Here is a 26,648-nt window from a genome sequence, read left to right as displayed (position 1 = left end):
TCGGGACCGGCCCCTCTGTGCCACTGCTGGGGGAGGCCTGGCCGGGGGCGCCGCTGCCATGGTGGGAAGGCAGTGCGGTGACGTCTCAGCACCTGCCGGCCCCCCAGCCCGGGAGGACCTGAGGGAGGGCCTGTGGGAAGGGCTGGCGACAGGCCAGGCGGGTGGAACACACCGGAAGCGCAGGGCTCACAGGGTGGGCGCGGGGCCTGAGACGTCCCCCCAGCAGACAGAGGCCCCCCTGTTGCCCCAGTGCCGACAGAGGCTCTGGGACCCCAGGTCTTGTTCGTGAGCCCCCCGGCCCCCTGCCCGCCTGCCTGGGGGTGCAGTCGGCCCAGCCGGGGGGTCAGAGAAGGTGGGTCAGGCGGCCGCGGCCAGACAGCCTCTCAGGCCCGGGTCCTGCGGCACAGAGCGTGTCCCTCAGCTCTGCACTCGCCACCCCCCACCACCCCGTGCTACTGCGGCTACCGCCTCCCGGCTGCACACGAGCCGGGCTTCCTTGGACCTGTAGTGGAAATTGACTCCAATTGTAGAAGTTGGTTTAAAAACCTAAAGGATTTTTAATTAAAACCCAGAAAATCCATCTGTGTAATTAAGTCTCTGAAAGTCACCGGGCTCGTCTCTGAAAGTCACCGGGCTCAGGACAAGGCGCCGGTTGGCACTGCCCGCTAAGGTGTGGCCAGGGGATGGCTGTGACGGTGGCGGGGTGGCCTTGCTCCTGCAGGGCCCAACCCAGCCCCTGACCCCCAGGCTGGCTGCCTGCATCCCTGGGGAGCCTCCCGGCGTCTGCAGGACCCTGTCTGCTGCCCTGGGTGAGAACCACGTACGTGCGCCCCTTTACACAGATCAGGGCGAGGTCTGGGGCCTGGGTGCAGGACCCGAGGATCCCTCTCCTGGTGTGTGTGGGTGGGGTGCGGGGGAGGCAGGGCGGCTGTATCTTAGGGTAGTCACCCCAGAAGGGCAAGGGCTCTCGGGGGCAGATGGAGAACTCTCTAGGGGCTGGGGTCACGCTGACCAGTTTGGTTATCCTGGCCACCCCGGTACTGTCCCCGCCTCTTGGATGAGCCTGCACCGGTGCCCTCGTGGCTGGGCACCCAGATCTCTGCCCCGGGGGGTCCTGGGCCTGCGGGTGTGCCTCATGGGTGGGACAGGTAGCCAGGCCGGTAGGGCCACCATGGTCAGGACACGTCAAGGTTGGGGGGCTGATAGGGGCTTTGCTTGTGGTTTGGGAAGATGTAGAGGTGGGATCCCAGCTCGGGGACCTCAAGCAGGGCTCTTTTCATGTAGCTGAGGGCACGCCTACAGCTGGTCCTGGAGAGAGAGGGCCCCTCCCAGCCCCTGACCTGAAGAGTCTCACAGATCCGGGCCGCGAGGAGCCCTGGACTCAGGCTTGAGGGTGGAGGTCGTCTGCACTGACCTGCCCCTTTCCTTCGCCCCGGGTCCAGAACAGGGGCCGCACCCCAGCTTGGCTATGTCTTGAAGCAGGATGCGGGGTGGGGGTGGCGGTGATGGTCAGGGCCGCGAGGGCAGCTGGTGGGCTTCCTACGGGCAGGTGTAGGGAGGGCAGAGGACACCGAGTCGGGACGCTCTCTCTGGTGTGGGCGTTCCTGCAGGAGGGTCTCCAGGGCCATCGCAGTGAGCGTGCGGAGAGGTCGGGCACGGGCTGGAGACGAGGGTCCCAGGTGGGGGTGAATGATGCTGGTGGACAGGGAGGCCTGGGGGGCAGGGCGTGTGCGGCAGCGGGAGGGGGAGCCAGCCCAGCCCTGAAACGTTTAGGGTCCAGGGAGAGCTCGGAGTGCTGGGCAGGGAGGGTGCCAGGCTCCTCAGGGGCGCACAGAAACCCCCCCCCCCCCGCAGGTGGGCGCACACACCAGGGAGGGGCAGGCGGGTGTGCACTGCCTTCCTGCAGGGGGTGGGATGCACCCCCCATCGTCTGACCATCGGCCCCCCCCAGAGCTACCTGCTCCGCCGCTGTGCCTGCTGGGGCCCTAGGGGGTGTTTCAGCACTTGCGGTGACACAGTGTCCCACCCGTGCTCGACCCCCCCTCCTGGGGGGGATTATTGCAGCAGGTTAGGGACAGAGATGGGTCAGGAGCCAGGAGAGCGCTACAGCCTGAGCGCCCCACATCCCAGCCTGACCCCCACCCCCCGCCTGACTGGACGCCGCGCCCCCGCCCTTCCTTCCAGGCCAGTACCTGGGCACCTGTGTGGGCCCAGAGGCCGTGCGGCTGTAGCCGGAAGCTGATCTCTCCGTCCCCGCAGCCAGACGGCCGCACAGGCACTTGTTACCACCAAAGCCATTAGCGGTAATTACCGTGCTCTCGTGCTCTCGGCAGGACCCAAATGACAGAAATGACAGCGGTGGCCCATCCCGCGCTGCACTTGCACTGCCGCCCCCGCCTTCCCCGGGAGGCTGGGGGAGGCTGGGGAGACGGGAGGGGGCGCGCCGCCTCCAGCTCCGGCGAAGGGTGGGTGCCCGGGCCCCGGCTTCCTCACGCCCCGTGTCCCTGAGCCCGTTCCCCTCCCAGGCCTCGTCCCCACCCTGACCACAGCCCCAGGCTCTGGGGCCCCCACCCTCCTGCCCCAGCGGCCCCACAGAAAGCCCACCGTGGAGGTGGGTGCAGGTGCCAGGCTTCCTGCCTCGGGGACGGCGTGTGGGGTGCACAGATGGCCTGCCACAGGGCCCCCTGGAGTCCCCTGAGAACCAGTGGCGTGCAGGCGGGGATGCACCCCTTCCCAGAGCCCCGGAGCCCACCACCCTGCGCGCGCTGGCTGTGCAGTCTGCGTGGAGCCCCGGCGCCCCCTGGCGGCTGGCTGCCCACGGACCGTCCAGGAGGTCACAGTTGGGCTCCAGGCCCCAAACCTGGGAGCCTGCGGGGTGGCCTTGGTGCCAGCGTGTGGGGACGCGGCACTGCCTGCTGGCCCAGCTCCCGAGGCCCCCGCCCCGCCTGGACCCCCCCTTGCAGAGGACCCCTGGCCGTGGCCGGTCACACTCTGGGGCTGGGTGGCTGGGGAGGGGCCGGGGGGTGTTCTCCTTGGTCCCCATCCGTCCTGGGGCTCAGGAGGGTGCACCTCCCCCAGGCCCAGCTGCCGAGCTGAGCCGCAGCTCTTGTCCCATTGCAGCAGCTGTGGTCAGCAGGGGGCCGCCCTCAGGTCACCTCGCAATCTGTGTGCACCTGAAGCACACGTCAGGGCCTGGGCTGGCTGAGCCCGCGAGACGAGATGGCTCACCCAGGGCCCCACCTCAGCTTGGGGCACCTGCCCAGAGGCCCGCTCTATACCTCGGTTTGTCCTCTGTACCCAAGGGCTTGGCAGCAGTGTCCCCAGGCCCACAGCGGTTGCTGGTGCTGCACACACGGCTGGGGGCAGGGCTCTACCTCGCAAGGCCCGGCTGGTGGGGGGCGGGGGGCGGGTCCTGGGGCCCTGCTCCCCTGCGGCCACATCCCAGCCTCAGCGTTGACCCTTAACTCGGCCGCCCGCCCCACATGGTTCGAGCACGTCAGCATGCTGGTCATCATGCTCAACTGCGTGACCCTGGGCATGTTCCGGCCCTGTGAGGACGTCGAGTGCCAGTCGGAGCGCTGCAGCATCCTGGAGGTGGGCAGCGTGCACGGCCCGCGGGCAACGGCCAGCCCCTGGGGACGGGCTGGGGGGACTGGCTCTCAGGCCCTGTCTCCCGCCAGGCCTTCGACGACTTCATCTTCGCCTTCTTCGCGGTGGAGATGATCATCAAGATGATTGCCCTGGGGCTTTTCGGGGAGAAGTGCTACCTGGGGGACACGTGGAACAGGCTGGATTTCTTTATCGTCATGGCGGGGTACGAACCCCGCCCGCAGAGACAGGGCGGGCCCGGGAGACCCTCGCGCCCGCAGTCGCACCGGCACCTGGCCCAGCCCGTCCCCCGCTCAGGCCCTGGGGGTGGGGGTGCACTCTGCAGGGGCCCAGGGGAGGCGGCTGGGGGTGGGGAGCCGGCGCGGCCTCTGCCAGGGGACCCGACATGCATCCTGAGCTCCCAGTGCCAGCAGTGGGGTGGCGGGACAGACACAGATGGCCGTGAGTGGGACGGCGCCCGGCGGTGCCCCAGGAGGCTCTGAGGCCCCGCCTGAGCGTCGGTCCCTCTGCCCCCCAGCATGATGGAGTACTCGCTGGACGGACACAACGTGAGCCTCTCGGCCATCCGGACAGTGCGTGTGCTGCGGCCCCTCCGCGCCATCAACCGTGTGCCCAGTGAGTGGCCCCTCCCCTGGGACAGCCCTCCCCAGGGCTCTTGAAGGTCCCCGGGCCATGGGACCGGAAGCACACGTTGCTTGCCTCTGGACCCCCAGCCGTGGGGGAGCAGGGGCAAGCTGCCTGCCGCTCACCCCCCGAGGCTGGACCGGGTTGGGGGTGGCAGGCAGGCTGCGTGGGGTCCGGTCTCCCCACAGTGATGCCAGCTGAGGCCTCGTCTGTACAACATCTGGGGTCATGCTGGGGGCTGCCGGAGGGAAGCGTCCAGAAGCTTCCGGGAAGTCACGTGGCTGCTTGTTTGGAAAGCCGCCTGTCCTTACGCTGGTCATCTGCCCACACGGGGTGGGGGGATGGTTTGGGATTTTTCCGCCTCCGAGGATTCCCTGCTGTGTCTGAATCCAGAGCTTACTTCTCCTGGGCAGGAGGGCTCCGTGTAAGGGGGGTGCATGCCCGTGGGTCTGCACCTTCCAGGTATCGAGACCACGTAGGTGTGCACGCGGCCTCTCCAGCTGCTGGGCCTGAGTCCTGGTGTCCTCAGCACCCAGGCTAGGCCATCAGGGCTGGTCCTACAGCTCCCCCCGGACATCACACACCCTCCGGGACAGGCACTCCCTCCCCGGGGCCGGTCAGCTCCACCAGAGGGCAGGCGTCCTGGAGTTGTGCCGTATGGTGCAACCCCCTGGGTCTCTTTTCCACCTGCCCACCCAACTGTGTCCTCAGGGTTCAGATGGGGCTCAGATGCCCTGGGAGCCTGGGAAAGTCCCGGAGCCTCTCTGAGCCTCCCGTTGTCCCACCTGTAACAGGAGGGCACTAGGGGTTCCCCGGAGAGGCTGTGCAAGATGAGGTGACATGTGAGGCTCTGGGCTGTGCCTGGCGCCCCCCCACACCCCCCACGCCCTCGGTCTGCTCACCTGGGCCCTCCTGTGAGAGGCCCCCCTGTGGCCACTGGCAGCCTGGTCTCCCTCTGGGGACATTGCCCCGTTCCAAACGGTGCCTGCCCTAGACAAGCCCGGGTGTTCCTCATCATGAGCCCCACGTGTCACGCTCAGGGTTGTGTCCCATAGCTGCCTGGGGTTCACTCTGAGCCCTGGATCGTGTCTGTGACGCTGGGGGCCCAGGACAGGTGCCCCCCTGGCCCAGGCCATGGTTTGCTGCCTCAGCCTTGCCCTTGTTCGTTTTGGGAAAGGAGTCACCCTTCTGAGGTCTGGGAGGGGATAGGCCCAGGTAAGTGGGGGGCACAGGGGGCTTGGCCAACCCACTGCTGGATTGATTTGCATTCGTACAGCCCCAGCTCCTGCCCTGGGGTCCCCCCCGCCAGTGCCAGGCCCTGCTCCTGTGTGATTGACGCAGGGCGTGGGAACAGGTGCTCCCTGAACCCCGTACCCGCGGCAAGACCCCTGGCTCCTGAGTCCTGGAGGCAGCACGGAGCCCCTGGGGTCCCTGAGGTGCCCGGGGGCCCCGGATGTGCCTGGTCCTGGCGGTGGGTCATTCAGACCCGAGATCACCCAGGCCGACAGCCTCGCTCTGCCCCGCGTAGGGCGTCACTGGCCCTCAGGGCCGAGTGTGTGGGGACCCGGCGGGAGTCCCCCCCAGAGTTCCCGTGTGTGGACGGCAGAAGGGGTGGGGGCTGGCGGGAGCCCCTGGAGGGCTCCGCTGTGCTCACTTGTTTCCCTGCCCCGCAGGCATGCGGATCCTGGTCACGCTGCTGCTGGACACTCTGCCCATGCTCGGGAACGTCCTCCTGCTCTGCTTCTTCGTCTTCTTCATCTTCGGCATCGTGGGCGTGCAGCTGTGGGCCGGACTGCTCCGCAACCGCTGCTTCCTGGACAGCGGCTTTGCCCGGTGGGGGCCCTGAGGGCCCGTGGGCGGGGGGGGGGGGGGGGGGGGGCGCGGGGGGCAGGGGGCGGGGTGGCCTCAGGCTCCTCCCCTCCAGCCCTGCCCCTGTAGGCTCCTCCTCTCCAGCCCCGCCCTTGTGCCCCGCCCCTCCGGCCCCGCCCCTCCAGCCCTGCCCGTGCGGGTTCCTCCCCCGCCAGCCCCGCCCCCGCACGCCCCGCAGCCCTGAATCCATGGACTCGGTCTTCCCTGCAATACTCGGAGTTGCGGTTCCGTCATTTGGGTGTTTGTTTCCTAATCTATCTCACGTGTTCTTTTGTGTTTTTTCTTTACGACCTGTTTCGCTGTTTCTGTTCTCTCGTCCGTCGCTATCTCTGACCCCCACTTGTGTCTCACGCTTTGTTTCTCTGCGTCTGTCCGCACCTCTGCGTGCACCTGTGCATCTCTGTGTGCACCTGTGCGTCTCTGCGTCTCTGCCTCTACACGTGTCCGGGTCCGCACCTCCCGCCGGCTGCAGAAACAACAACTTCACCTTCCTGCGGCCGTACTACCAGACGGAGGAGGGCGAGGAGAACCCCTTCATCTGCTCTTCGCGCCGGGACAACGGCATGCAGAAGTGCTCGCACATCCCCAGCCGCCGGGAGCTGCGCGTGGAGTGCACGCTGGGCTGGGAAGCGTATGGGCAGCCGCAGGCTGACGCTGCCGGAGCCGCCCGCAACGCCTGCATCAACTGGAACCAGTACTACAACGTGTGCCGCTCCGGCGGCTCCAACCCCCACAACGGCGCCATCAACTTCGACAACATCGGCTATGCCTGGATCGCCATCTTCCAGGTGGGGCCCGGCTCCTCGGCTGAGGGCCTGTGCCTGTTTCCCCATCAGCGGGGGCGGGGGCGCACTGAGTGTGTGGGGGGGCTCAGGCGAAGGGGCCCTGCCACCCTCCCAGGGCCGTCCGTGTGTGCAGCCACCTGCCCCTGCAGGTGATCACACTGGAGGGCTGGGTGGACATCATGTACTACGTCATGGATGCCCATTCCTTCTACAACTTCATCTACTTCATTTTGCTCATCATCGTGAGTGTGGGCGACGGGGCGAGTCCCGGGGGCCGGGCGGGGTGTTTGGGACCACCAGTGTTGGTGGGTGGAGATGCCCTCATGGTGTGACAGCTGGCCTCAGACCCCTGAAGTCCTGTCAGTGGGTGCCGTCGTGACCCCAGTGTCGCGCCATCCCAGCCTCTGCTGACTCTCGGCATCCTTGCATGAGCTGAGCTGCAGGGTGGGCAACAGAGGCCCGGGGCGGCCCGTGGGGCACCAGGAGGCTTCTGCTCAGCCCCCAGGGAGAGGTGGTTGTGGGGAAGCCCACCCCCAGCAGGCCTTTCATGGTCGGGTTCCATGCAGAGGTTGCAGAAGAGGCCCGGCTACATCTTGGGGTCACAGCCCTGGACAGAACAGGTACCCCAAAGGCAGGACTCTCCCCGGTGTAGGTGCCCCCGCCAAGCACAGTCCTCCACAGTATACATGGGTCTCCAGACATAGGGGTGTCTGGGGCAGGGTCTGCAAGGACCCCACTATAGAGATGGGGAGATGTTTTTGTGTTTGATCACAAGCTGGAGCTGAGGACAGTGTGGCAGGGTGACCCTGCTGTGGGGGACATAAAGCCCAGGGTTTTGGGGGGGGACTTCCTGGGGGAGGACAAGCCGTACAGACGATGGGAAGGAAAGGTCTCCCCGCTACCCCTCGCTTGTGCCCCACCCGTCCACACGTGGGCTGCACACATGGGCCAGGAGCCCTTACTCAGCTGCCCATGGCAGGTGCTGAGTTTTGGCACCACATCATTGGGGACCCCACCCCTCTCGGCGCCCATGCCGGCCATGCTCACGGCTGTGTCCCTGGCCCCGAGGACAGGCAGCGAGCATCAGGGCTCACCGTTTCCCCTGGGACTCTGTTCCTGCCGTGTGGAAGCGGCTCCTGCCCCCGCTGCCTGCCCTGCGGGCCCCTGACAGCCCGCAGGACTCTTCCCCAGCTCCCTGGGCTGGCCACGGGGGCTCACCGCTGCCCGCCTGCTGCAGGTGGGCTCCTTCTTCATGATCAACCTGTGCCTAGTGGTGATCGCCACGCAGTTCTCGGAGACCAAGCAGCGGGAGAACCAGCTCATGCGGGAGCAGCGCGCGCGCTACCTGTCCAATGACAGCACTCTGGCCAGCTTCTCAGAGCCGGGCAGCTGCTACGAGGAGCTGCTCAAGTACGTGGGCCACATCTGCCGCAAGGTGAAGAGGCGCAGCCTGCGTTTCTATGCTCGCTGGCAGAGCCGCTGGTGCAAGAAGGTGGACCCCAGCAGCGCCCTGCACGGCCAGGGCCCCGGGCAGCGGCCGAGGCGGGTGGGGAGGCACATGGCCTCCGTCCACCACCTGGTCTACCACCACCACCACCACCACCACCACCACTACCACTTCAGCCATGGCAGCCCACGCCGACCCGGCCCCGAGCCCGGCCCCGGGGACACCAGGCTGGTGCAGGCCGGAACGTTGCCCTCCCCGCCCTCGCCGGGCCGTGGGCCACCGGACACCGAGTCCGTGCACAGCGTGTACCACGCAGACTGCCACGTGGAGGGGCCTCAGGAGAGGGCCCGAGTGGCCCACGCCGTGGCCGCTGCTGCTGCCAGCCTCAAGCTGGCCACAGGGCTGGGTGCCATGAACTACCCCACCATCCTGCCCTCGCCCGCCGGGGGCAGCAAAGGGGGCGCCAGCCCCGGGCCCAAGGGCAAGCGGGCCAGCGGGCCTCTGGGCACCAGCAAGCACAGCCCCCTGAGCCTGAGGGGCCCCGACCCCTATGAGAAGATCCAGCATCTGGTCGGGGAACACGGTAAGGACCCGGCCCCACGCTGTGTAGAGGAGGTGGGACCGGGGTTGGGTGACCCCCAAGGAGACAGGCCTCTCAGGACGTCCTCTGCCTGTGCGCTCTCCGGGAAGGCCCTGGGTACCTTGGCGAGCCCCGCATTCCCCTTTCTCCTATTGAGCCTTGGAAGAAGGGGGCGAGGGCCTGGGGGGAGGGCGCCTGGCCTCACTCTGCCCCAGACCAAGCCCAAGTGGCCCCAGGGCAAGCGAGGCCCGAGCATTTGCCAACAAAGGCTGACAAAGCCCATCAAGGCCACACGCCTGTGCCTCCTCACCCCACCTGGTCCCCAGGTAGCCCACAGCCCTGCCTCTGGCCGCTTTAGAGGAGGTGGGGGTGGGGAAGGTGAAACAGGTCACAGAGCCCCTGAGGGTCGGGGAGAGGGGCCAGGGGTCACCTGAGACACTCAGCCTCTCCCACCTGGGGCCTAGCTCCCCCCACCTCGGAGGGACACTGGGCACTGGGTCTCGTGCAGACAGGAGGCCTCCTGGGGGGGTGGGTGTGCGCGGGTGTGCGGCCAGGGCGCATTGGAGCACGCAGGGCCTGCGCGTGCACTGTCCCACGCCACCCCCAGGAGCGGGTGGGCGGCGGGCCGTGGCGCGGCCTGCTCTGTGCGGCCCCGGAGCCACGGCGTTGCCGTTGGTGTGAGACACAGCTCAGGCTCCGGAGTCTCGCGCGAGGAAGCCGCGTAGGGTGGCTCCCGGGTGGGCGTGTGCACTGCGCTGCCCCCAGCAGGGCCCCGCGCTCGCAGCCTGACCCTGCCTGTGCCCCTGTTCCTGCAGGACTGGGCCAGGCTCCCAGCCGCCTGTCGGGCCTGAGCGTGCCCTGCTCCCTGCCTAGCCCCCAGGCGGGCACGCTGACGTGCGAGCTGAAGAACTGCCCATATTGTGCCAGCACGCTGGAGGACGCCAACTTCGAGCTCAGCGACTCCGAGAGCGGAGGCTCGGAAGGCAACGCGGTCTACGAGTTCACGCAGGACGTGCGGCAGGGGGACCGCCGCGACCCTATGCAGCCTGCCCCGGCGACGGACACAGCCGGCCAGGGCAGCACGCGGCAGCGGGCACAGCGGCGGGCGGCCCCAGGCCAGCAGGGCGGGCTGGGCCACGTGTGGGCCACCTTCAGCGCCAAGCTGTGCCGCATTGTGGACAGCAAGTACTTCAACCGCGGCATCATGGTGGCCATCCTCACCAACACGCTGAGCATGGGCGTGGAGTACCACGAGCAGGTGGGTGCGGGGCTGGTCCTCCCGTGGGGCCGCGGAGGGGCCAGGGACGCCGTTGGAGCTCAGACGCTCCCGTCTCCTGCCGGGGCTGGGTCCCTGTCGGGTACCAAGTGGTTCCCGTGTGGAGGTTCTGGGGTCCCAGGAGGCCACCGCAGGCCCGGGGGCAGCAGGGTCAAGGGCATCCGCCAGCCAGCCGGTGGCTGTGCTGAGGATGGGACGGCCAGGGCTCAGCTCTCGCGGGGTTGGGGGGGCTCCCCTGACGTGAGCCAGGACCACTGGCCGTGCCTGCTGGGATGCTCCTTGGTGGCCGCCAAGGGTCAGAGTGTGGGGTGGCCCCCAGGAGGAGGGGGTGGGGCCGTGTCTGGCCCCCCAGCCACCGCGGAAGTGGTCTCCTGTGCACGCTGGCTGTCCTTGGCCCCTGCCCTGGAGCAGAAAGGGCAGCAGCTAGGTTAGGCCAGGAGAGGGGGCCTCTCCAGGAACCAGGCTGGGTCACCCGTGGTGACCAAATGGGAGTTCCTCGTGCCCCACTGTTGGGGCTTTTCCGGCCATGTAAGGGATTTGATTGTGGAACAATTTGGGAAAAATCCAAGCAGCGGTGGCCTTCAGCCGGCCTTGGGGGGTGGGGGGGAGGGCAGCTCAGGCAGGGGCATTGAGGCATCAGGGCAGGGATTCCCTGGTAGGGAAGAGCCCCTGCGCACATACACACGAGTATGCGTGTGCACATGTTCAAGGCTTACCGACACAAGTGGGAGCACACGTACTACACATACAGCTTGTATGTAGGCGCACATGCTCTGGTGTGTGCACATGGACATGCACTTGTGTGTGCACACGTAGGGTTATTTACACTAGTGCAGGTGTGCTCATGGACATGCATGCACATGGACAGGCACACACGTGCGTGCACACAAGGTCACGTGTTGGTAAACGTGTAGGCATGCATACGTGGGAGTGTTTACACTACTAGCCCAGGTGTACACTCAGACATAGATGTGCAGGCATACACACACACAGGTGAGTCAGCACATCCCCAGAAAGAAGGCTTCTGGAGCCTTCCGCCAGCAAGAAGGGGTGGGTGAGGCTGCCGGGGTCCAGGGAAGTGCATCAGATCTGCACCCCGTGCTCCCCCATGCCTGCCCTGGAACCCTGGGGCAGGTGCTCCGCGCCCTGTTCCCATGGCCAGCCCTGGTTCCGGTGCGCGGTCGCACTGGTGGCAACGTCCAGCAGGCCCGGGGAGCTGGGGACAGCCAGGTGGGCAGGCCGGGCAGGCTGTGGGCCTTGTCCTCCTGAAGACAGCGGCCAGTTAGGGGATTTTTGAGCTGCTCCCTCGAGGTGGACTCAGCTGCTCTTGAACTCCGGGGGGGCATGGCGGTGGGGGAGCCGCGGGGGCACCCTGACGGCCTCCCTGCCGCCCGCAGCCCGACGAGCTGACCAGTGCCCTGGAGATTAGCAACATCGTGTTCACCAGCATGTTTGCCCTGGAGATGCTGCTGAAGCTGCTGGCCTGTGGTCCACTGGGCTACATCCGCAACCCCTACAACATCTTCGATGGCATCATCGTGGTCATCAGGTGGTGCCCCGTCCCCCGCCTGGGCCGCAGGGGCTTGGGAGCTCCTGTCTCACCCCCCACCCCCCGAGAGCTGAGGCCCTGTCAGAGGAAGGCTCCGACAGGATGTCATGGGCAGCGTCCCCTCCCTAGGACCAAGTCCCTCCCCGCCGGCGCTGTCAGCTCCGTGCAGTCCGCTGCACCTCACAGATGTTTCTAGAACGTAGTGCAGCTGTGCCCTGCAGGAGCAGAGTGGGCACTTGGCCGTCCGGCTGGAGGTCACTTAGGCCTCACCTCTGCGAGGAAGGCCAGCTCACCTGTGGGGCGTCTGCTGCAGCCAAGTCCATGCAGAAAGGAGTGGGAGGGTCTGGGTTAACCTTCCCCCAAGGAGGCAGGGCCCTCGGGAGTCCGGGGGTCCCCCGGGGAGTGGGGAGGCACCGTGTGAAAGGCACAGGACGGGGCCAGCCCTGGGCAGAGAAGCTGACCAGGCTAGAGCCCGAGTTCCGGCAGCTTCTGGGGGACGGCAGTTAGGTGGGTGGCTTGGGCGACACCGCCACAGCCCTCCAGCTCCCTGGGCGCCTGGATGCAGCCGCACCTCTGCTCGGCCACGGGGCGAAGGAAGGCCGCGGGACCCGTGGTCGGAGAACAGGCCCCGCTGACCCCCGCCCCGGCCCACAGCGTCTGGGAGATCATCGGGCAGGCGGACGGTGGCCTGTCGGTGCTGCGGACCTTTCGGCTGCTGCGGGTGCTGAAGCTGGTGCGCTTCATGCCGGCGCTGCGGCGGCAGCTGGTGGTGCTCATGAAGACCATGGACAACGTGGCCACCTTCTGCATGCTGCTCATGCTCTTCATCTTCATCTTTAGGTGGCCGCCTGCCTCGCTGCACACCAGCCTCCCTGTGGTGCCGCCCCATGCTTCTGGGCTTGGGGGGGGGGCAGGAGCCTCCAGGTGGGGGGATCAGGGACTGTGCCCAGAGGAGAGCAGAGAAGGGGTGGGGCAGCCAGGCCCAGGTCCATAGCCTTCACCTGGTACGTGCACAGTGCCCGCCATCGGGCGGCCTGGCCTGGGGTCAAGCCTCAAGGATGGGCTGGGGCGGGGAGGGCAGCCCAAGCAGCTGAGTGAGACAGATGCCCCAGGCCCCTCCCACCCAGCCTCGGTCTACCCACCTGTGATTTGGAAACCGCTGGGCCATGGGCACCAGGAGGGAGGCCCCGGTACGCCGGAAGGCTGGCGGCCAGGCCAGTGGGGAAGGATGGAGAGCAGTCCCTGGGTGCAGGGGTGACCACGCGGGGCTTCACCTGCTGCCCGCCTCCCCGCACCCCTCCCTAAACTCACGCACTCCTGCCCTGCCTTCAGCATCCTGGGCATGCACCTGTTTGGCTGCAAGTTCAGCCTGACAACAGACACCGGAGACACGATCCCCGACAGGAAGAACTTCGACTCCCTGCTGTGGGCCATCGTCACCGTGTTCCAGGTAACACCTGGGTGAGCGTCCCGGGGGGAGTGATGGTCCCCAGGAGAACAGCCGTCCTGCTCAAGGCAGCCCTGGAGCAGGCCCTGGCCTGTGTGAGGCCAGAGCAGTGGAGGGGCTGTGAAGGGTGGTGGGGAGGCTGTGCAGAGCCCCTGCCACCCCGGGCTGGCCAGCACCCCTCCCTCCTGGTCTGGGCATGCTCTGCCTCATTGCCCCTCCGCAGATCCTCACCCAGGAGGACTGGAATGTCGTCCTCTACAACGGCATGGCCTCTACCTCCTCCTGGGCCGCCCTCTACTTCGTGGCGCTGATGACCTTTGGCAACTACGTACTCTTCAATCTGCTGGTGGCCATCCTGGTGGAGGGCTTCCAGGCGGAGGTGAGGGATGATCCTGCCCAGACCATTATGGTCCCCCTCCTCCCTCCTCCAGCCACTGCACCTGTGCCCCTGGTCGTGACTTTGTGGTCATGCCTGCCTCTGCGCCGGCCCAGCCCTCCCTGGGGAGTCCACGTGCGGGTGCCTGGCGCAGATGGCTCCCACCTGAGGGGAGTCTCAGACGTGCCTTCTGCTCTGTGGGGCGCAGGGTGACGCCAACAGATCCGACACGGATGAAGACAAGACATCCACCCACTTGGAGGAAGATTTTGACAAGTTCCGAGATCTCCGGGCCACAGGTGAGTATCTGGGTGGTGGGGCCAGCGGTGGTGCTGCCCACCCTGCCCTGGCACAGCTGGGACTCCGTGGGCAGGCTCTTGGGTGGGCACATTCCCTTCCTGGAAGCCCCGCAGGTCACCACCAGCTTGTCTGTCCAGAGATGAAGATGTACTCATTGGCAGTGACCCCCAATGGGCACTTGGAGGGCCGAGGCAGCCTGCCCCCTCCCCTCATCATGCACACGGCGGCCACGCCCATGCCCACCCCAAAGAGCTCCCCACACCTGGACGCGGCCCCCAGCCTCCTGGACTCGCGGCGTGGCAGCAGCAGCTCTGTGGACCCCCAGCTGGGTGACCAGAAGTCGCTGGTAGGCACCCTTCCCTGTCTGGGTCCTGTGGCCTGTCCCAAGGACGAGCGTGGGTCCCGCACACCCCCCCAGTCATAGCCCACAAATCCCTGTCCCTGAGCGGAGGAGGCAAGCGCTCTGTCTTCCTATAAACGGAGCCAGGAGAGGCTGCTCTCGTGGAAGGAGTGTGAGTTGACCAGAGATGGGAATGCGGGGCACCCCTCTCCTCTCCGGTAGAGTGTCAGGCAGGGAGTTTATCTTCTGAATTGAAATAAAAGATAAAAGCTGGCAGAGCAAAGCGTACATCAAAGGAGAAACAAAAGGGACAGCAGAAAGGGGACACACGACAGAAGCCAGACGGGCGTCCCCCAGAGCCGGAGCCACGGGGCTTTCCGTGCACGCCCAGGAAACACCTCCCTAGCTGCCAGCCCAGTGCTGCTTCTGGACGGCGGCAGGCGGGGTACTGGGGGGGCAGGTATGGACACAGCAGAGTCCAGGCGGAGCGTGGGGACAGACGCGCATCCGTACCCGAGAAGCTGCACAGTTGGGCAGCGTAGCACCCAGATGCATGCGGCCGTCCCGGCACCAGGAGGGGGAGTGAGCAGGGAGGGGGGGGCCTAGAGGTGAATCCCCATCTCTCTGTCCCTCCTGAGACACAGCTGTGTGTGTCCCAGAGGCTGCCACCGAGGAGCTGCTCTGGGCGGGGGTGTGAGGGCGCCTGGCCTGTTGGCCCCGGGCTGGTGCACAAGCACCTGCGTCTGCCCTCCGGACACACTCGCTCCTTGTGCGGCGGAAATGCGGTGTCGCTGGCCACTGCCCAGTGGGGTCACTGCCCGGTAAAGGAGGAGGCTCACGTGCAGACGCCACCCATGGCGCTAATAGTAATGCCACCGGTCAGGAAGGGCCCGTGGCCGGGTGCCCAGATGTTTGGGGGGACTTGGGGGGCTGGCCCTGCTCACTCCTCCCCCCACCACAGTCCAGCCTCCGAAGCTCACCCTGTGCCCAGTGGGGCCCCAGCAGTGCCTGGAGCAGCCGGCGCTCAAGCTGGAACAGCCTGGGCCGCGCCCCCAGCCTCAAGCGCCGGAGCCAGTGCGGGGAGCGTGAGTCTCTGCTGTCCGGGGAGGGCAAGGGTAGCACAGACGAGGAGGCTGAGGACGGCAGGCCCGGGGCTGGGGCCTCCCCCGGGACACGCCCCGTCCCGCTGCGGCGCGCCGAGTCCCTGGACCCCCGCAGCACGCTGGACCCGCGGCCTCCTCGCCCGGCCGCGCTGGCGCCCACCAAGTTTCAGGAGTGCAACGGGCAGGTCCTGGCCCTGCCCACGGAGTTCTTCCTGCGCATCGACAGCCACAAGGAGGATCCGGCTGACTTCGACGATGACGTGGAGGACGTGAGTGGGGGCCCAACCCCATGCCTCCCCAAAGCCAACCCTGAGGCAGGGACTCGGGGCACCTGACTGGTGGGGGGCTCTGTGCCCCACGGGGGAGGGGAGGCCGAGCAGCACCTGACACAGTGGCCTGGCCTTCGCTTGTGCACAGGGAGCCTGGGAGCAGATTCTCCCCAGGGGGCACCTGGCCTCCAGCTGAGGGGTGGTTCTGAGCCGCCAGCAGGGAGACCCTCAGAGGAGCAGGAGGGTGAGGCAGAGGCACCCACTGAGGCCAGAGCAGTTCTGCAGGGTGGGGGTCAGCTACAGGGGCGTGGGCTCCCAGTGAGGGGCTCTCGGTGCTCGGGTGCGGAGGATGAGGCCTGGGAGCCCAGGGGCTGGCCTGGCCTGGCCAGGAGGGGCCCTGTGGACCTGCCCCCTCCCTCCCTAGAGTTGCTGCCTGCGTCTGCACAAGGTCCTGGAGCCCTACAAGCCTGCATGGTGCCACAGCCGCGAGCCCTGGGCCCTGTACCTCTTCTCTCCGCAGAACAGGTGAGGGGCTCACCGGGTAGGGGGCCCTTGGAGCCGACCCGAACCTCAGCGCCCCCCCCCCGCCGATCCTTGCACCCCCCACCACGTGGTGAGCATCCCCAGAGGGCCGCCCCCCATCTCACGGCGCCTCCCCCCACACTGTCCAGGTTCCGGGTCTCCTGCCAGAAGATCATCGCTCACAAGATGTTTGATCACGTGGTCCTGGTCTTCATCTTCCTCAACTGCATCACCATCGCCCTCGAGAGGCCAGACATCGACCCGGGCAGCACCGTGAGGCGCCCTTCCCGGCCAGGGGGTGGGGGTGCGGGTGCGGGGTTGAGGGGCGCGGCCAGCCGCCCACCGCCTGTGCTTGCAGGAGCGCGTCTTCCTCAGCGTGTCCAACTACATCTTCACGGCGATCTTCGTGGCAGAGATGATGGTGAAGGTACCTGCAGGCCTGGGAGGACGCCATCCCACCCAGCAGCTTCCCCACCCACCCCCATACCTGGCTGTGCTGCTCCCCCACCTGGGCTCCTCCTCTGCGCTCCCAGGTGGTGGCCCTGGGCCTGGTCTCTGGCGACCACGCCTACCTGCAGAGCAGCTGGAACGTGCTGGATGGGCTGCTGGTGCTGGTGTCCCTGGTCGACATCATCGTGGCCATGGCTTCGGCCGGGGGCGCCAAGATCCTGGGCATCCTGCGCGTGCTGCGCTTGCTGCGGACGCTGCGGCCCCTGAGGTGGGCGGGGCCTGCGGGCCGGTGGGGCGGGGCCAGTGGGCAGGGGCGGGGCCATTGGCCCAGTGGGCGGGGCCATAGGGCAGGGGCGGGGCAGACTGAAGTGGGCGGTGCAGTGGCCCGGTGTGGGCGGGGCCATCGGGTGGGTGGGGGCAGGTAGGCGGGGCGATGCTGGAGTGGGCGGGGCCGATGGGGCGGCGGGGTGGGGCCAGACGCGGGCTGCAGTCAGGAGGCAGGGGGCAGGGGGCGGGGGCCTGGCAGCCAGATCAGGGTCGGGCCCCACGTGCAGGGTCATCAGCCGAGCTCCGGGCCTCAAGCTGGTGGTGGAGACTCTGATATCATCGCTGAGGCCCATCGGGAACATCGTCCTCATCTGCTGCGCCTTCTTCATCATCTTCGGCATCCTGGGGGTACAGGTGCGCGCCCTGCTTGTCTGCGGGGGCCCGGCTGTGGCCGGTGGTCTGTAGTCAGCAGTCGGTGCCACTGCATCCTGGAGAGGGTCGTGCGGGGACGGGTCTGGGGGACCGGGGGCGCAGAACCGGCCCTGTGGGGTGACCTCTGCGCTCTGGTCAGCTCTTCAAGGGGAAGTTTTATTACTGCGAAGGCAACGACACCAGGAACATCTCCACCAAGGCCGAGTGCCAGGCGGCGCACTACCGCTGGGTGCGGCGCAAGTACAACTTCGACAACCTGGGCCAGGTGGGCGGGGTGGGCGATCAGGGAGGCAGGAGGGGGGAGGGGGTGGCAGGTGCCCGGTGCCCCCCTAGCCTCGGCTCCTCCTGGCCCAGCATGGCTGTGCTGGTCAGGCCTAGAGCTGGAGTGCATGGGTGGTGGGGTGTGGGGACCCCTGGGTGCCTGGGCTGGGGCAGGGCTGCGGTGACCGTCCTGGATCTGGCCCTGCAGGCTCTGATGTCACTGTTCGTGCTGTCATCCAAGGACGGCTGGGTGAACATCATGTACGACGGGCTGGACGCCGTGGGCATAGATCAGCAGGTATGGGGCGCGGGCAGCCCCGGCCTCCCAGGTGGAGCCTACTGCCCTCTGGGTGGTCTTGGAGCCTCTCCCCAGGGGCTGTTTTCAGCCTCAGCGTTTCCAGGCATCTTGGGGGATGATGTGCTGGCCAGCGCCTGGCCCCTCCACTGAGCCTGGAGCGCATGTGCTGTCCTTGGGAGGAGGAGCCGTCGGGAGGACCGGGACCCACGTGCCCCTTGTGTGCCGCAGCCTGTGCCCAACCACAACCCCTGGATGCTGCTCTACTTCATCTCCTTCCTGCTCATCGTCAGCTTCTTTGTCCTCAACATGTTTGTGGGCGTCGTGGTGGAGAACTTCCACAAGTGCCGGCAGCACCAGGAGGCCGAGGAGGCGCGGCGGCGGGAGGAGAAGCGGCAGCGGCGCCTGGAGAGAAAACGCAGGAGTAAGGCGCTCCCGGTGGCGGCGGTGGCGGGTCGGTACCAGCGCGCGAGCGGCTGCTTCACCTGTGCGAGCCCCGTGCCTGTGGGGTCGGGTCCAGCTGAGAGGCGGCCTCCCGGCCCTGGTCTCCTTCCCACGCGGGGGTGGCGGGCGCCCGGGCAGGACCTCCGCCTCCCAGCCCCTCCCAGGTGGCCCTGCGCTTTGCCCGTCATGCCCGGGCCTGCCCAGGGGCTGGGAGCCTCCCGAGGCGGGGCCAGGGTGGGGGAGGCAGTGTGGCAGGAGGTAGGGGTCCCCTTCCAAGCGCCACAGGCCGTCAATGAGACCCCCGATTTTCACCACCCATCGCTGTAGGGCAGTTTCAGCCCGTGAGTTCTCAGACCATGGGAAGAGCAAGCAGAGCCATCAGAGTCAGACAGGGTCGTAGGGATGTCCCAGCCAGCTTGGGGGCGAGCAAGGGGCCTGCTCAGTGTCCCCACCCACCCCGCCCCGTGTGGAGTATTTTTGCCCCACCCCACCGAGGCCAGCTCAGACCATCTCCTTGTCTTTCCAGGCACTTTCCCCAGCCCAGGTATCTGCCCACCCCCTGCCCTGCATGCCTTAGTGCCCCTGCTTCCGCCAGCCAGTGCATGGGGCTGTGGGCTGGCCCGGCCTCGGTTCCTCCGTGGCTGCCAAAGGGAGGGGTGGACGTGGCAGGCCGCTGCCAGGCCTGCTGGCGCCTGTTACTAGGTGGGCACAGGGTGGGCGCCAGGCGTCGGTGGGAAGGAAGAGGACTTGTTGGCTCACCTGCCAGGTGTGTGCGCCGCTGCTGCCAAGCTTGGGGATGTCCCCCTGTCGGGCTGCATGCATGGCTGCTGCTCTGATGCATCCTGGGACGCCTGCCGGTTTGTGGCTGCTCCACATCCTCGGCACTGGCCTGAGCTGACTGGCTGCCAGCCTTGGGCTTTGCAAGCTGAGCCAGGCTGTTTAGTGACTGCACGCCGGCCCAGGGGGCATGAGGGCCCCAGGGTGGGCTCGGTTCTCATCAGCCCCTGCTCTCCCAGGCCTCGGGCAGCCAGCCGGGGCAGCCACTGCCTACATGGGGCTCTGGGGCCCGGGTGCGTTCCCATGTTTGTGATGGCGGCCATGCCTTCACCCGCTGGACGTTGACGAGCCCTAAAGGGTTACTGCAGACAGAACATGTAGTGCAGGCAGAGGTCCTGGGGGACGCAGGACACGGTCATCAACCTCAGATGGGCCAGAGGTCCAGCAGGGCCCAGACAACAGGCGGTGGCCACTGGCCCCTCAGCGGACAAGGAGGGGAGACACTCCGGGCCTGGTGACTGGGGGCAGCTCGTGTGTAGACCGAGATGGAGCAGGGGGCAGGCCACTCTGCCCTGCGACAGCTGAGCGGGGGACGGGACTGGCCCTGCCACCGGGAAGGCCTCCATCTGCTTAGTCTTCACCTAACACCTTGACATGAGCTCAGGAGAGCAGACCACAAAGGCCAGCCTAGGAGCTCCCTGCAGGGTGGGGACCAAGCAGGGCCCAGAGTGAGGGGGGTCTTAGCCACCAGGCATACTCCTAGGGCCTGCCCTGGGCTCAGGGTCCCCAGAAGACCCAATGGAGACCTGCTCCTGAGAACCCCTCCTCCCCGGACTCCCGCAGGGGCCAGAGGCCCAGGGAGCCACTTCTTACCTCCCCCTTTCTCCCTTCCTGGGAGAAATTCTTTCCTCCAGGCTCATGCAAACGCCCTGTGCCTGAGCCCAGGGCCCTCCCCCTGTGGTCCCCACGCTGCAGCCCCTTGACAGACCACCAGGGATGTCCCAGTGCCACGAGGGCGCCGGCAGCGCCCCGCACCAGCTCACGGTCACCCTCTCCCTGCAGAGGCCCAGCGCCGGCCCTACTACGCCGACTACTCACCTACCCGCCGCTCCATCCACTCGCTGTGCACCAGCCACTACCTTGACCTCTTCATCACCTTTATCATTGGCGTCAACGTCATCACCATGTCCATGGAACACTACAACCAGCCCAAGGTGGGGCTCGGTGCCTGGAGATGCCCGCCCTCCCTGCCTCCAGGATGGGTGGTGGGGACACAAGCCCCAGGAGGGCCATAGGTGGGATCTGGCACTCAGCGGGGTGGCCTGAATCAGAGCTGGGGGCTCCTGGGTCTGCCGCCTGGTCCAAGCCCTTGCTGGCGTTTGCAGGGTGTGGAGATGTGGTTTGAGCAAGGAGTCCTTTTTTTAAAACTGATTGAAACTCCCAGGGCCGCCTGCCCCGGAGGGCCCCCCCATACAAACACAGCGGTTCAGCCTGGAAACACAGGCTGTAGGAACATCTGTGGGTCTGGCTGCCCAGGAGCGCGCAGGGCAGGAGACGGCCGGGGGGAAGGTGGTCAGCTTTTTATTTGTCACGTTATGCCTGTGTCTCCATCAGTTTTTGACGAAGGGGCGCCCCTTCTCCCCCGCAGTGGAAGGGAGTGTCTCAGGGTAACAGCCTTCAGACAGCTGCTCAGCCGGGCCGGGGGTCTGGGTGGGGCAGACGCCCCCCACCCGAGGGTGCCTCCGGGTCCCGCCTGGCGACCTGGCATGGCCCTGCGTGTAGCAGCAGTCCTGTCCCGCCGAGGCAGGGCGCATAGGGGAGAGGCAGGCGGGCTGGGAGTGTCCGCAGCCTGATGCTCTGCTCGCAGTCGCTGGATGAGGCTCTCAAGTACTGCAACTACGTGTTCACCATCGTCTTCGTGTTTGAGGCCGTGCTGAAGCTCGTGGCTTTTGGGTTCCGGAGGTTCTTCAAGGACAGGTGTGTGGGGCGGGCCCCGGAACCTGGAGGACCCTCAGGCGGGGTCTCCCCCGCCAGCCTCCGGCCCCGCCTGAGGCCTGAGGGGGGGGGGTCGCCGCTGGTTCGCTGTGTGGGATGTGCCAGGGGTGCGAGGAGGCGCTGAGCCTGCCGCCCACCCGCCGCAGGTGGAACCAGCTGGACCTGGCCATCGTGCTGCTGTCCATCATGGGCATCACGCTGGAGGAGATCGAGATGAACGCGGCTCTGCCCATCAATCCCACCATCATCCGCATCATGCGCGTGCTCCGCATCGCCCGAGGTAGGCGCCCGCCTGTGCTTTCCCGGGCCCCGTCCTTCCTCAGCTCCCCCCGCGGCGTCCACCGGGGGACCGTGTGGGAATGGGAGCGAGAGGGTCAGGCGGCCTCTGCTGACGCTCAGCTTCTGGCCTTAGTTCTGAAGCTGCTCAAGATGGCCACAGGCATGCGGGCCCTGCTGGACACGGTGGTTCAAGCCCTGCCACAGGTAGGTCAGCACCCTAGGGCCGAGGGGGCCGCCGCAGATGCCCCCGGAGCACTTGGTCACCCACTTGCTCGTGTACCCCGCCATCTTGCCAAAACCACGGTAATCGGTCTGTGCGTGCGGGGAGTTCTTCAGCTGTGCCATGGAGAGTAGGGCCGGGTGCCCAGGGAGGGCTGGAACCAGTGCCCCCCCCAGTCCACTTCCGGAGGCAGTGGGCAGAGGAGGCTGCCCACAGGGGTCGTGTGAGTTCAGGGGCCCACAGCCGGGCATCCCGTGTGGCCGCAGGCCCCGCATCTGCCTCCCTGTGCTTACGGCCCCGACCTGAACCCTCTGTGTCCTCTTCAGCTGAAGGAGACTCACGATCCCCCTGTGCTGTGCCCGGTCCCTCTGCCAACAACCCCCTTGCTATCCATCCATCACCCCCAACCCCATGTCCACCTGTCTGTACACCCAGCGCTCTTAGCCCAGCACATTCCTGTCCAGGGGCTCGCTCACCCCACCCCCAGCAACCCCTGTAGCTCATGTTGGGGTGACGGGGGTGAGTAGACAGGTGCTGGGAGGCCTGAGAAGCCAGGGTGGCCTGGGCAGTGCTGGCAGGATGTGCTGCCCACAAGTGGGGGGTGGGCGGGGGTCCCTGAGGCTGGGGACCTGGGTCCAGGGGGCGGGGCGGGGGTCAGAGGCTGATGAGGGGCTTGGGCGTCTGTCCAGTGGGAACGGGAGCCCCTGGGGGCCCCAGAGCTCCAGGGCCGGGAGCAGTGGGTCAGGGACAGGTCCGAGGGCAGCCTCCGGGAGCCTGGCCGGCGGGGGGTGGGGGGGGGCAGCGGCGGCCCCTGACCTCGCTCTGCTTCTTCTCCCGTGTAGGTAGGGAACCTCGGCCTACTTTTCATGCTCCTGTTTTTTATCTATGCTGCCTTGGGGGTGGAGCTGTTTGGGAGGCTCGGTGAGTATGCGCAGCCTCGCCCACGCCTCGCCCACACGTACGAGGCTCTTGGGCCCCAGGGAGACACGGGGCCCCGGCCAGGCAGATGGGCTGCACACCTCGGGCCTCGGCGTCACCCGGCCCTGACAGCCCTGCCCAGCACATAGCGTGGACATGCACGGCGGCCAGAAGCACGATGCCTGACGTGGGACACGCAGGCACACACACACGGGCTCAGGCCAGCCAGGGGGACAGCCACACGTGAGCACAGGAAGTACACACACAAGCACACGTGTGTCCCTGAGCTCGTGAGGCCCCCGGGGCACCCTAACTGCCACGCATCCCTTCTTGTCACCGTCTCCCTCGTCCCTCAGGCCCAAGGCTCTGGTACACGTGCGCAGGAGCAGGTGGGGATTTCCTGTGACAGCCCAGTCCTGGTGGGCTCCCCTGAGCACCGGAGAGAACTGGGGTGGCTTCAGGAGTCCCCAGCATGGGCCTGTCCGGGAGGGGGCGTCCCAGCTCAGGTCCACCCCAAGGGCCTCCTAGGCCTCAGCAGCAGGTGCCCGTGACCCCAAGCCTGACGAGTCCTGGCCCCGGGGCCAGGGTGCAGGGTGCCTCCCGCTCCAGGGCAGCCCTGACCTGCCGCTGAGCCTGAGGGCGTGTGGACCCACAGGCAGGCCTGGGCCGCGTGGGAGCCATCTGCTGGGGCTTGGCCGGTGCACCCATGGAGCCGTGTCCACCTCAGTCCCAGGGCTGAGGGCCGGGCTCCGGGCTGTGCCCAGAGGCAGCCTCCGCAGCCGGAAAGGAGCAGTCCTACCCCCGCCCCCACCCCATCCTGAAAGGACGCGTCCCCGTAGAGGCCAGGCCCCCAAACTACCCAACACGCCACCATCTCCTCCCCGGGAGCACAGGGCCCGTGTGGGTCAGCAGTGTCCCTGCATGTGGGCTGACCGGGCGAGGGTCTCCCTGGCAGAGTGCAGTGAGGACAACCCCTGCGAGGGCCTCAGCCGGCACGCCACCTTCTCCAACTTTGGCATGGCCTTCCTCACACTGTTCCGCGTGTCCACGGGGGACAACTGGAATGGGATCATGAAGGTAGCGGCCCCGGGAGGGGGCACCACCCGGGCGGAGGGGGGTACCTGATATAGGGTGGGGGGAGGGGGCAGGGTGCCCCGTATGGGGGGAGGAAGGGGGGAGAGGCACCCCAGCACCGTCCTCCAGCCACCCCCCCCCCCCCGCAGGACACGCTGCGCGAATGTGCCCGGGAGGACAAGCACTGCCTCAGCTACCTGCCCGCCATCTCCCCCATCTACTTCGTCACCTTCGTGTTGGTGGCCCAGTTCGTGCTGGTCAACGTGGTGGTGGCCGTGCTCATGAAGCACCTGGAGGAGAGCAACAAGGAGGCCCGCGAGGACGCCGAGCTAGACGCCGAGCTGGAACTGGAGGTGGCGCAGGACCCCCCTGCCTGCCCCAGGCCCGAGGCCCCACCGAGCCCAGACACCCCTGGCCTCCTGGTTGTGCGCAAGGTGTCCGTGTCCAGGATGCTGTCCCTGCCCAACGACAGCTACATGTTCCGGCCCGTGGCGCCCGCCTCGGCCCCGCACCCCCGCCCACTGCGGGAAGCAGACGCGGAGACGTGCTCAGGCATAGCTGCCTCTGGTACGGGTCCTCAGGGGGCTGGGGCTGTCGGGGGGGGGGCGGGCGGGGGGCAGGCAGGCCTCAGGTGGGAGGATGGCAGCTGCAGGGTGCTCGCTTTCCTGCCCAGGCCCGGTGACCTCTGCACATTCCCCGCCCGTGGAGTCCTGCACGGCTCTCCAGGTCCCCTCAGCGGCCACGCTCTCTCCAGCCAGGGACAGCGACAGCCTCCGTGCCCTGTCCCCTCGGGGCGCAGCCCGCTCCCCCAGCCTCAGCCGGCTGCTCTGCAGACAGGTAGGAGAAGTGCCCAGCCCTGCAGCCCAGGCCTGGGGGCCCCCTGGGGCTTCCTGAGCACCTGCCCCCCGGATGGGGCTGGGGCAGAGTCCCCACCAGTGGCTCCCAGCTGCGTCTCGGCCTGCTCCGCGGCCTACCTGGGGAGGGGTTTCCCGGCTGTCTTCCTCATCGGATCCCGGGTTATCCCTGCAGGAGCCCACGCTCACCGACTCGCTGGAAGGGCACACGGATGGCCCCAGGGACGGCGGCCCAGGCTGGGGGGAGCCTGGTGGGAAGACCTCGATGAGGCAGGCATCCCTGGGGGCCTCCCTACGGTCCCCGCCCCGCTCCCCGCGGCCCGCCAGCGTCCGCACCTGCAAGCACACCTGCGGGCAGCGCTGCGTCTCCAGCAGGGCCCTGGCCCCCAGCGGGGAGGAGGCCGACACCCCGGATCCTGCCGACGAAGAGGTCAGCCACATCACCAGCTCGGCCCGAAGCCCCTCCGCCTCGCCTGCTGCCCGAGGCCTGGGGGCCGGCGACCCCGACCTGCGCAGGTTCTACGGCGTGGATGCTCAGGGCTTCCTGGACCCGCCCAGCCAGACCGAGGAGCAGAGGCGGCCCTCCAGGGAGCCGGGGGGAGGGGACCACGCGGAGACCAGGGAGGTGAAGGGCTGTGCCCCAGAGGCCGAGCCAGCCTTGGGGGCACGCAGGAAGAAGAAGATGAGCCCCCCCTGCATCTCCATTGAGCCCCCTGGGGAGGACGAGGGTGCAGCCCGGCCCCCAGCGGCAGAGGGCAGCACCACCACTCTGCGGCGGCGAACCCCGTCCTGCGAGGCCCCGCTGCACAGGGACTCCCTCGAGCCCGTGGAGGGGGCTGGGGTGGACCCTGCCGCCAAGGGCGACCGGCGGGCCCAGGCCCCCTGCCGCGCAGAACACCTGACCGTCCCCAACTTCGCCTTTGAGCCGCCGGACAAGGGGGGCCCTGGCGGAGACCTGTTTTTGGAAGGTGGCCACGGCGTGGCCCCAGAACCCAGAGCTTCCTTTTCAGGGGCCACGGCGCCTCCTGAACCCCATAAAATGGAGCCTCTCGTGCCCTCCAGTGACCCCACAGAGAAAGGACGGGGGCTGCACCTCAGAGTCCTCCAGAGCCCCCCAAAGAAAGCAGGGTCTCCCCCAGCCAGCCCCGCCCCAGGTGACCGTGTGGACAGGCCAGTGTAGCTCAGGGCGCAGTGCTGCAGGTTTCAGCAGCGGGGCTGGGGTGCACCCAGCGGGGTGACGGCCCGGGCAAGGCTGCGCGTGGACCCCAGCTCTGGGCCCGGTGCAGAGGAGAAGCGGGGAGCCGCCCGGCAGACGCAGGGTCTGGGCAAAGTAGAGTGGAGACGCGCCCCTCGGCCTGCGAACCTATGTCCAGCCTACATCCAGTGGATTCAGGTTTGGGTTTTTCCAAGTTTCGCCACCATGGTCTGCGGCCACGCCCGCACTTGGTCAGCGGTCCCCCGACAGCAGCTGCATCCCCGCCACGAAGACCAGGAAGACCGGAAGGAGGAAGTCCGAGGCTGCCCAGCAAAGCCCCATTCTCACGCCTGCTTTTCTAAGGAACACGTGCTTGGGGCCACCTGTGCCCTCCCAGGTGGCGGCCTCACCCCAAGGCCAACACCGCCATGCTCACGTCACTCACTCCTCACCTGTCTGCCCCCCCACACTCTTCGTCACCGTCTCGGTCCCCCGCGGGCCCACGCCCCACTGTTCTGTCCTAGGTATTCCAGAAACGCCCGCACTGCGGGGGAGTGGGGTCCATGCAATAAGCCCCCGCCTCTGCCAGCGGCCCCTCGCGGGCCAGGTGAGCAGTGTCTGCCGACGCCCCTGCGTTCCGTGTACGTTTCTTTTATTAATTCAGGTTAAATGTTGCAATAATCTGATAACGGGAAATCCGGCTTCTTAAGGGAGGGGGAAGCAGGGGTGGGGGGCAAAGCAAAACGGAATAAATGTTAACTTATTTAAGAAACGCATTGGATGAGTGGCGGCAGGGGGGTGGGACCCCGCATGGCAGCCCGAGAGCGGGGCTGGGCGAGTGTTTGCCGGGACTCCCGGCAGGGGTGGTGCGGGGGGCAGAGCGGGGGCCCGCGGGGACAGCCGCTGAGGCGGGACCGTCCACCTAGGGCTCTGGGGGGTGCCCCCCATCCCCGTACCTCTGCTCTGACCCTGGCAGGGGCCTCGGGGCCACTCATCTCAGCCCCAGCCTCCCCCTACTCCCTCTGGGCCCGTAGCGCCCCTGGGACCGGGCCGGGCTGTCCATGAGGGGCTCTGGCTCCACGAATGGCAGG

The 26,648-nt window shown here is 67.5% G+C and overlaps 1 protein-coding gene across 1 annotated transcript in view; it reads left to right on the top strand.

The window, feature by feature from the left end:
• The window catches only part of CACNA1H (calcium voltage-gated channel subunit alpha1 H), a 49,846-nt gene extending 23,517 nt beyond the window's left edge, over positions 1–26,329 (top strand). The window contains exons 3-35 of the mRNA XM_072754194.1: positions 3,483–3,594; positions 3,681–3,814; positions 4,127–4,224; positions 5,907–6,066; positions 6,575–6,890; positions 7,037–7,129; positions 8,125–8,917; positions 9,730–10,172; positions 11,588–11,739; positions 12,394–12,579; positions 13,072–13,189; positions 13,410–13,565; positions 13,771–13,861; positions 14,000–14,208; positions 15,164–15,574; positions 15,999–16,099; positions 16,246–16,369; positions 16,455–16,523; positions 16,630–16,814; positions 17,101–17,227; positions 17,385–17,510; positions 17,715–17,804; positions 18,033–18,255; positions 18,772–18,789; positions 20,085–20,236; positions 20,890–20,999; positions 21,164–21,297; positions 21,430–21,500; positions 22,359–22,437; positions 23,390–23,511; positions 23,658–24,075; positions 24,182–24,345; positions 24,538–26,329. Coding sequence (XP_072610295.1) covers positions 3,483–3,594; positions 3,681–3,814; positions 4,127–4,224; positions 5,907–6,066; positions 6,575–6,890; positions 7,037–7,129; positions 8,125–8,917; positions 9,730–10,172; positions 11,588–11,739; positions 12,394–12,579; positions 13,072–13,189; positions 13,410–13,565; positions 13,771–13,861; positions 14,000–14,208; positions 15,164–15,574; positions 15,999–16,099; positions 16,246–16,369; positions 16,455–16,523; positions 16,630–16,814; positions 17,101–17,227; positions 17,385–17,510; positions 17,715–17,804; positions 18,033–18,255; positions 18,772–18,789; positions 20,085–20,236; positions 20,890–20,999; positions 21,164–21,297; positions 21,430–21,500; positions 22,359–22,437; positions 23,390–23,511; positions 23,658–24,075; positions 24,182–24,345; positions 24,538–25,542 — 6,790 coding nt within the window. The 3' untranslated portion in view covers positions 25,543–26,329. The remainder of the gene's footprint in view (positions 1–3,482; positions 3,595–3,680; positions 3,815–4,126; positions 4,225–5,906; positions 6,067–6,574; positions 6,891–7,036; positions 7,130–8,124; positions 8,918–9,729; positions 10,173–11,587; positions 11,740–12,393; positions 12,580–13,071; positions 13,190–13,409; positions 13,566–13,770; positions 13,862–13,999; positions 14,209–15,163; positions 15,575–15,998; positions 16,100–16,245; positions 16,370–16,454; positions 16,524–16,629; positions 16,815–17,100; positions 17,228–17,384; positions 17,511–17,714; positions 17,805–18,032; positions 18,256–18,771; positions 18,790–20,084; positions 20,237–20,889; positions 21,000–21,163; positions 21,298–21,429; positions 21,501–22,358; positions 22,438–23,389; positions 23,512–23,657; positions 24,076–24,181; positions 24,346–24,537) is intronic.
• Positions 26,330–26,648: the final 319 nt, after the last annotated feature.

This window comes from Vulpes vulpes, chromosome 3 (assembly GCF_048418805.1).
Source record: "Vulpes vulpes isolate BD-2025 chromosome 3, VulVul3, whole genome shotgun sequence".
NCBI classification, from domain to species: domain Eukaryota; kingdom Metazoa; phylum Chordata; class Mammalia; order Carnivora; family Canidae; genus Vulpes; species Vulpes vulpes.
Note: the sequence above shows the minus strand (reverse complement) of the source record. Positions and strands in the feature narration are given on the sequence as shown.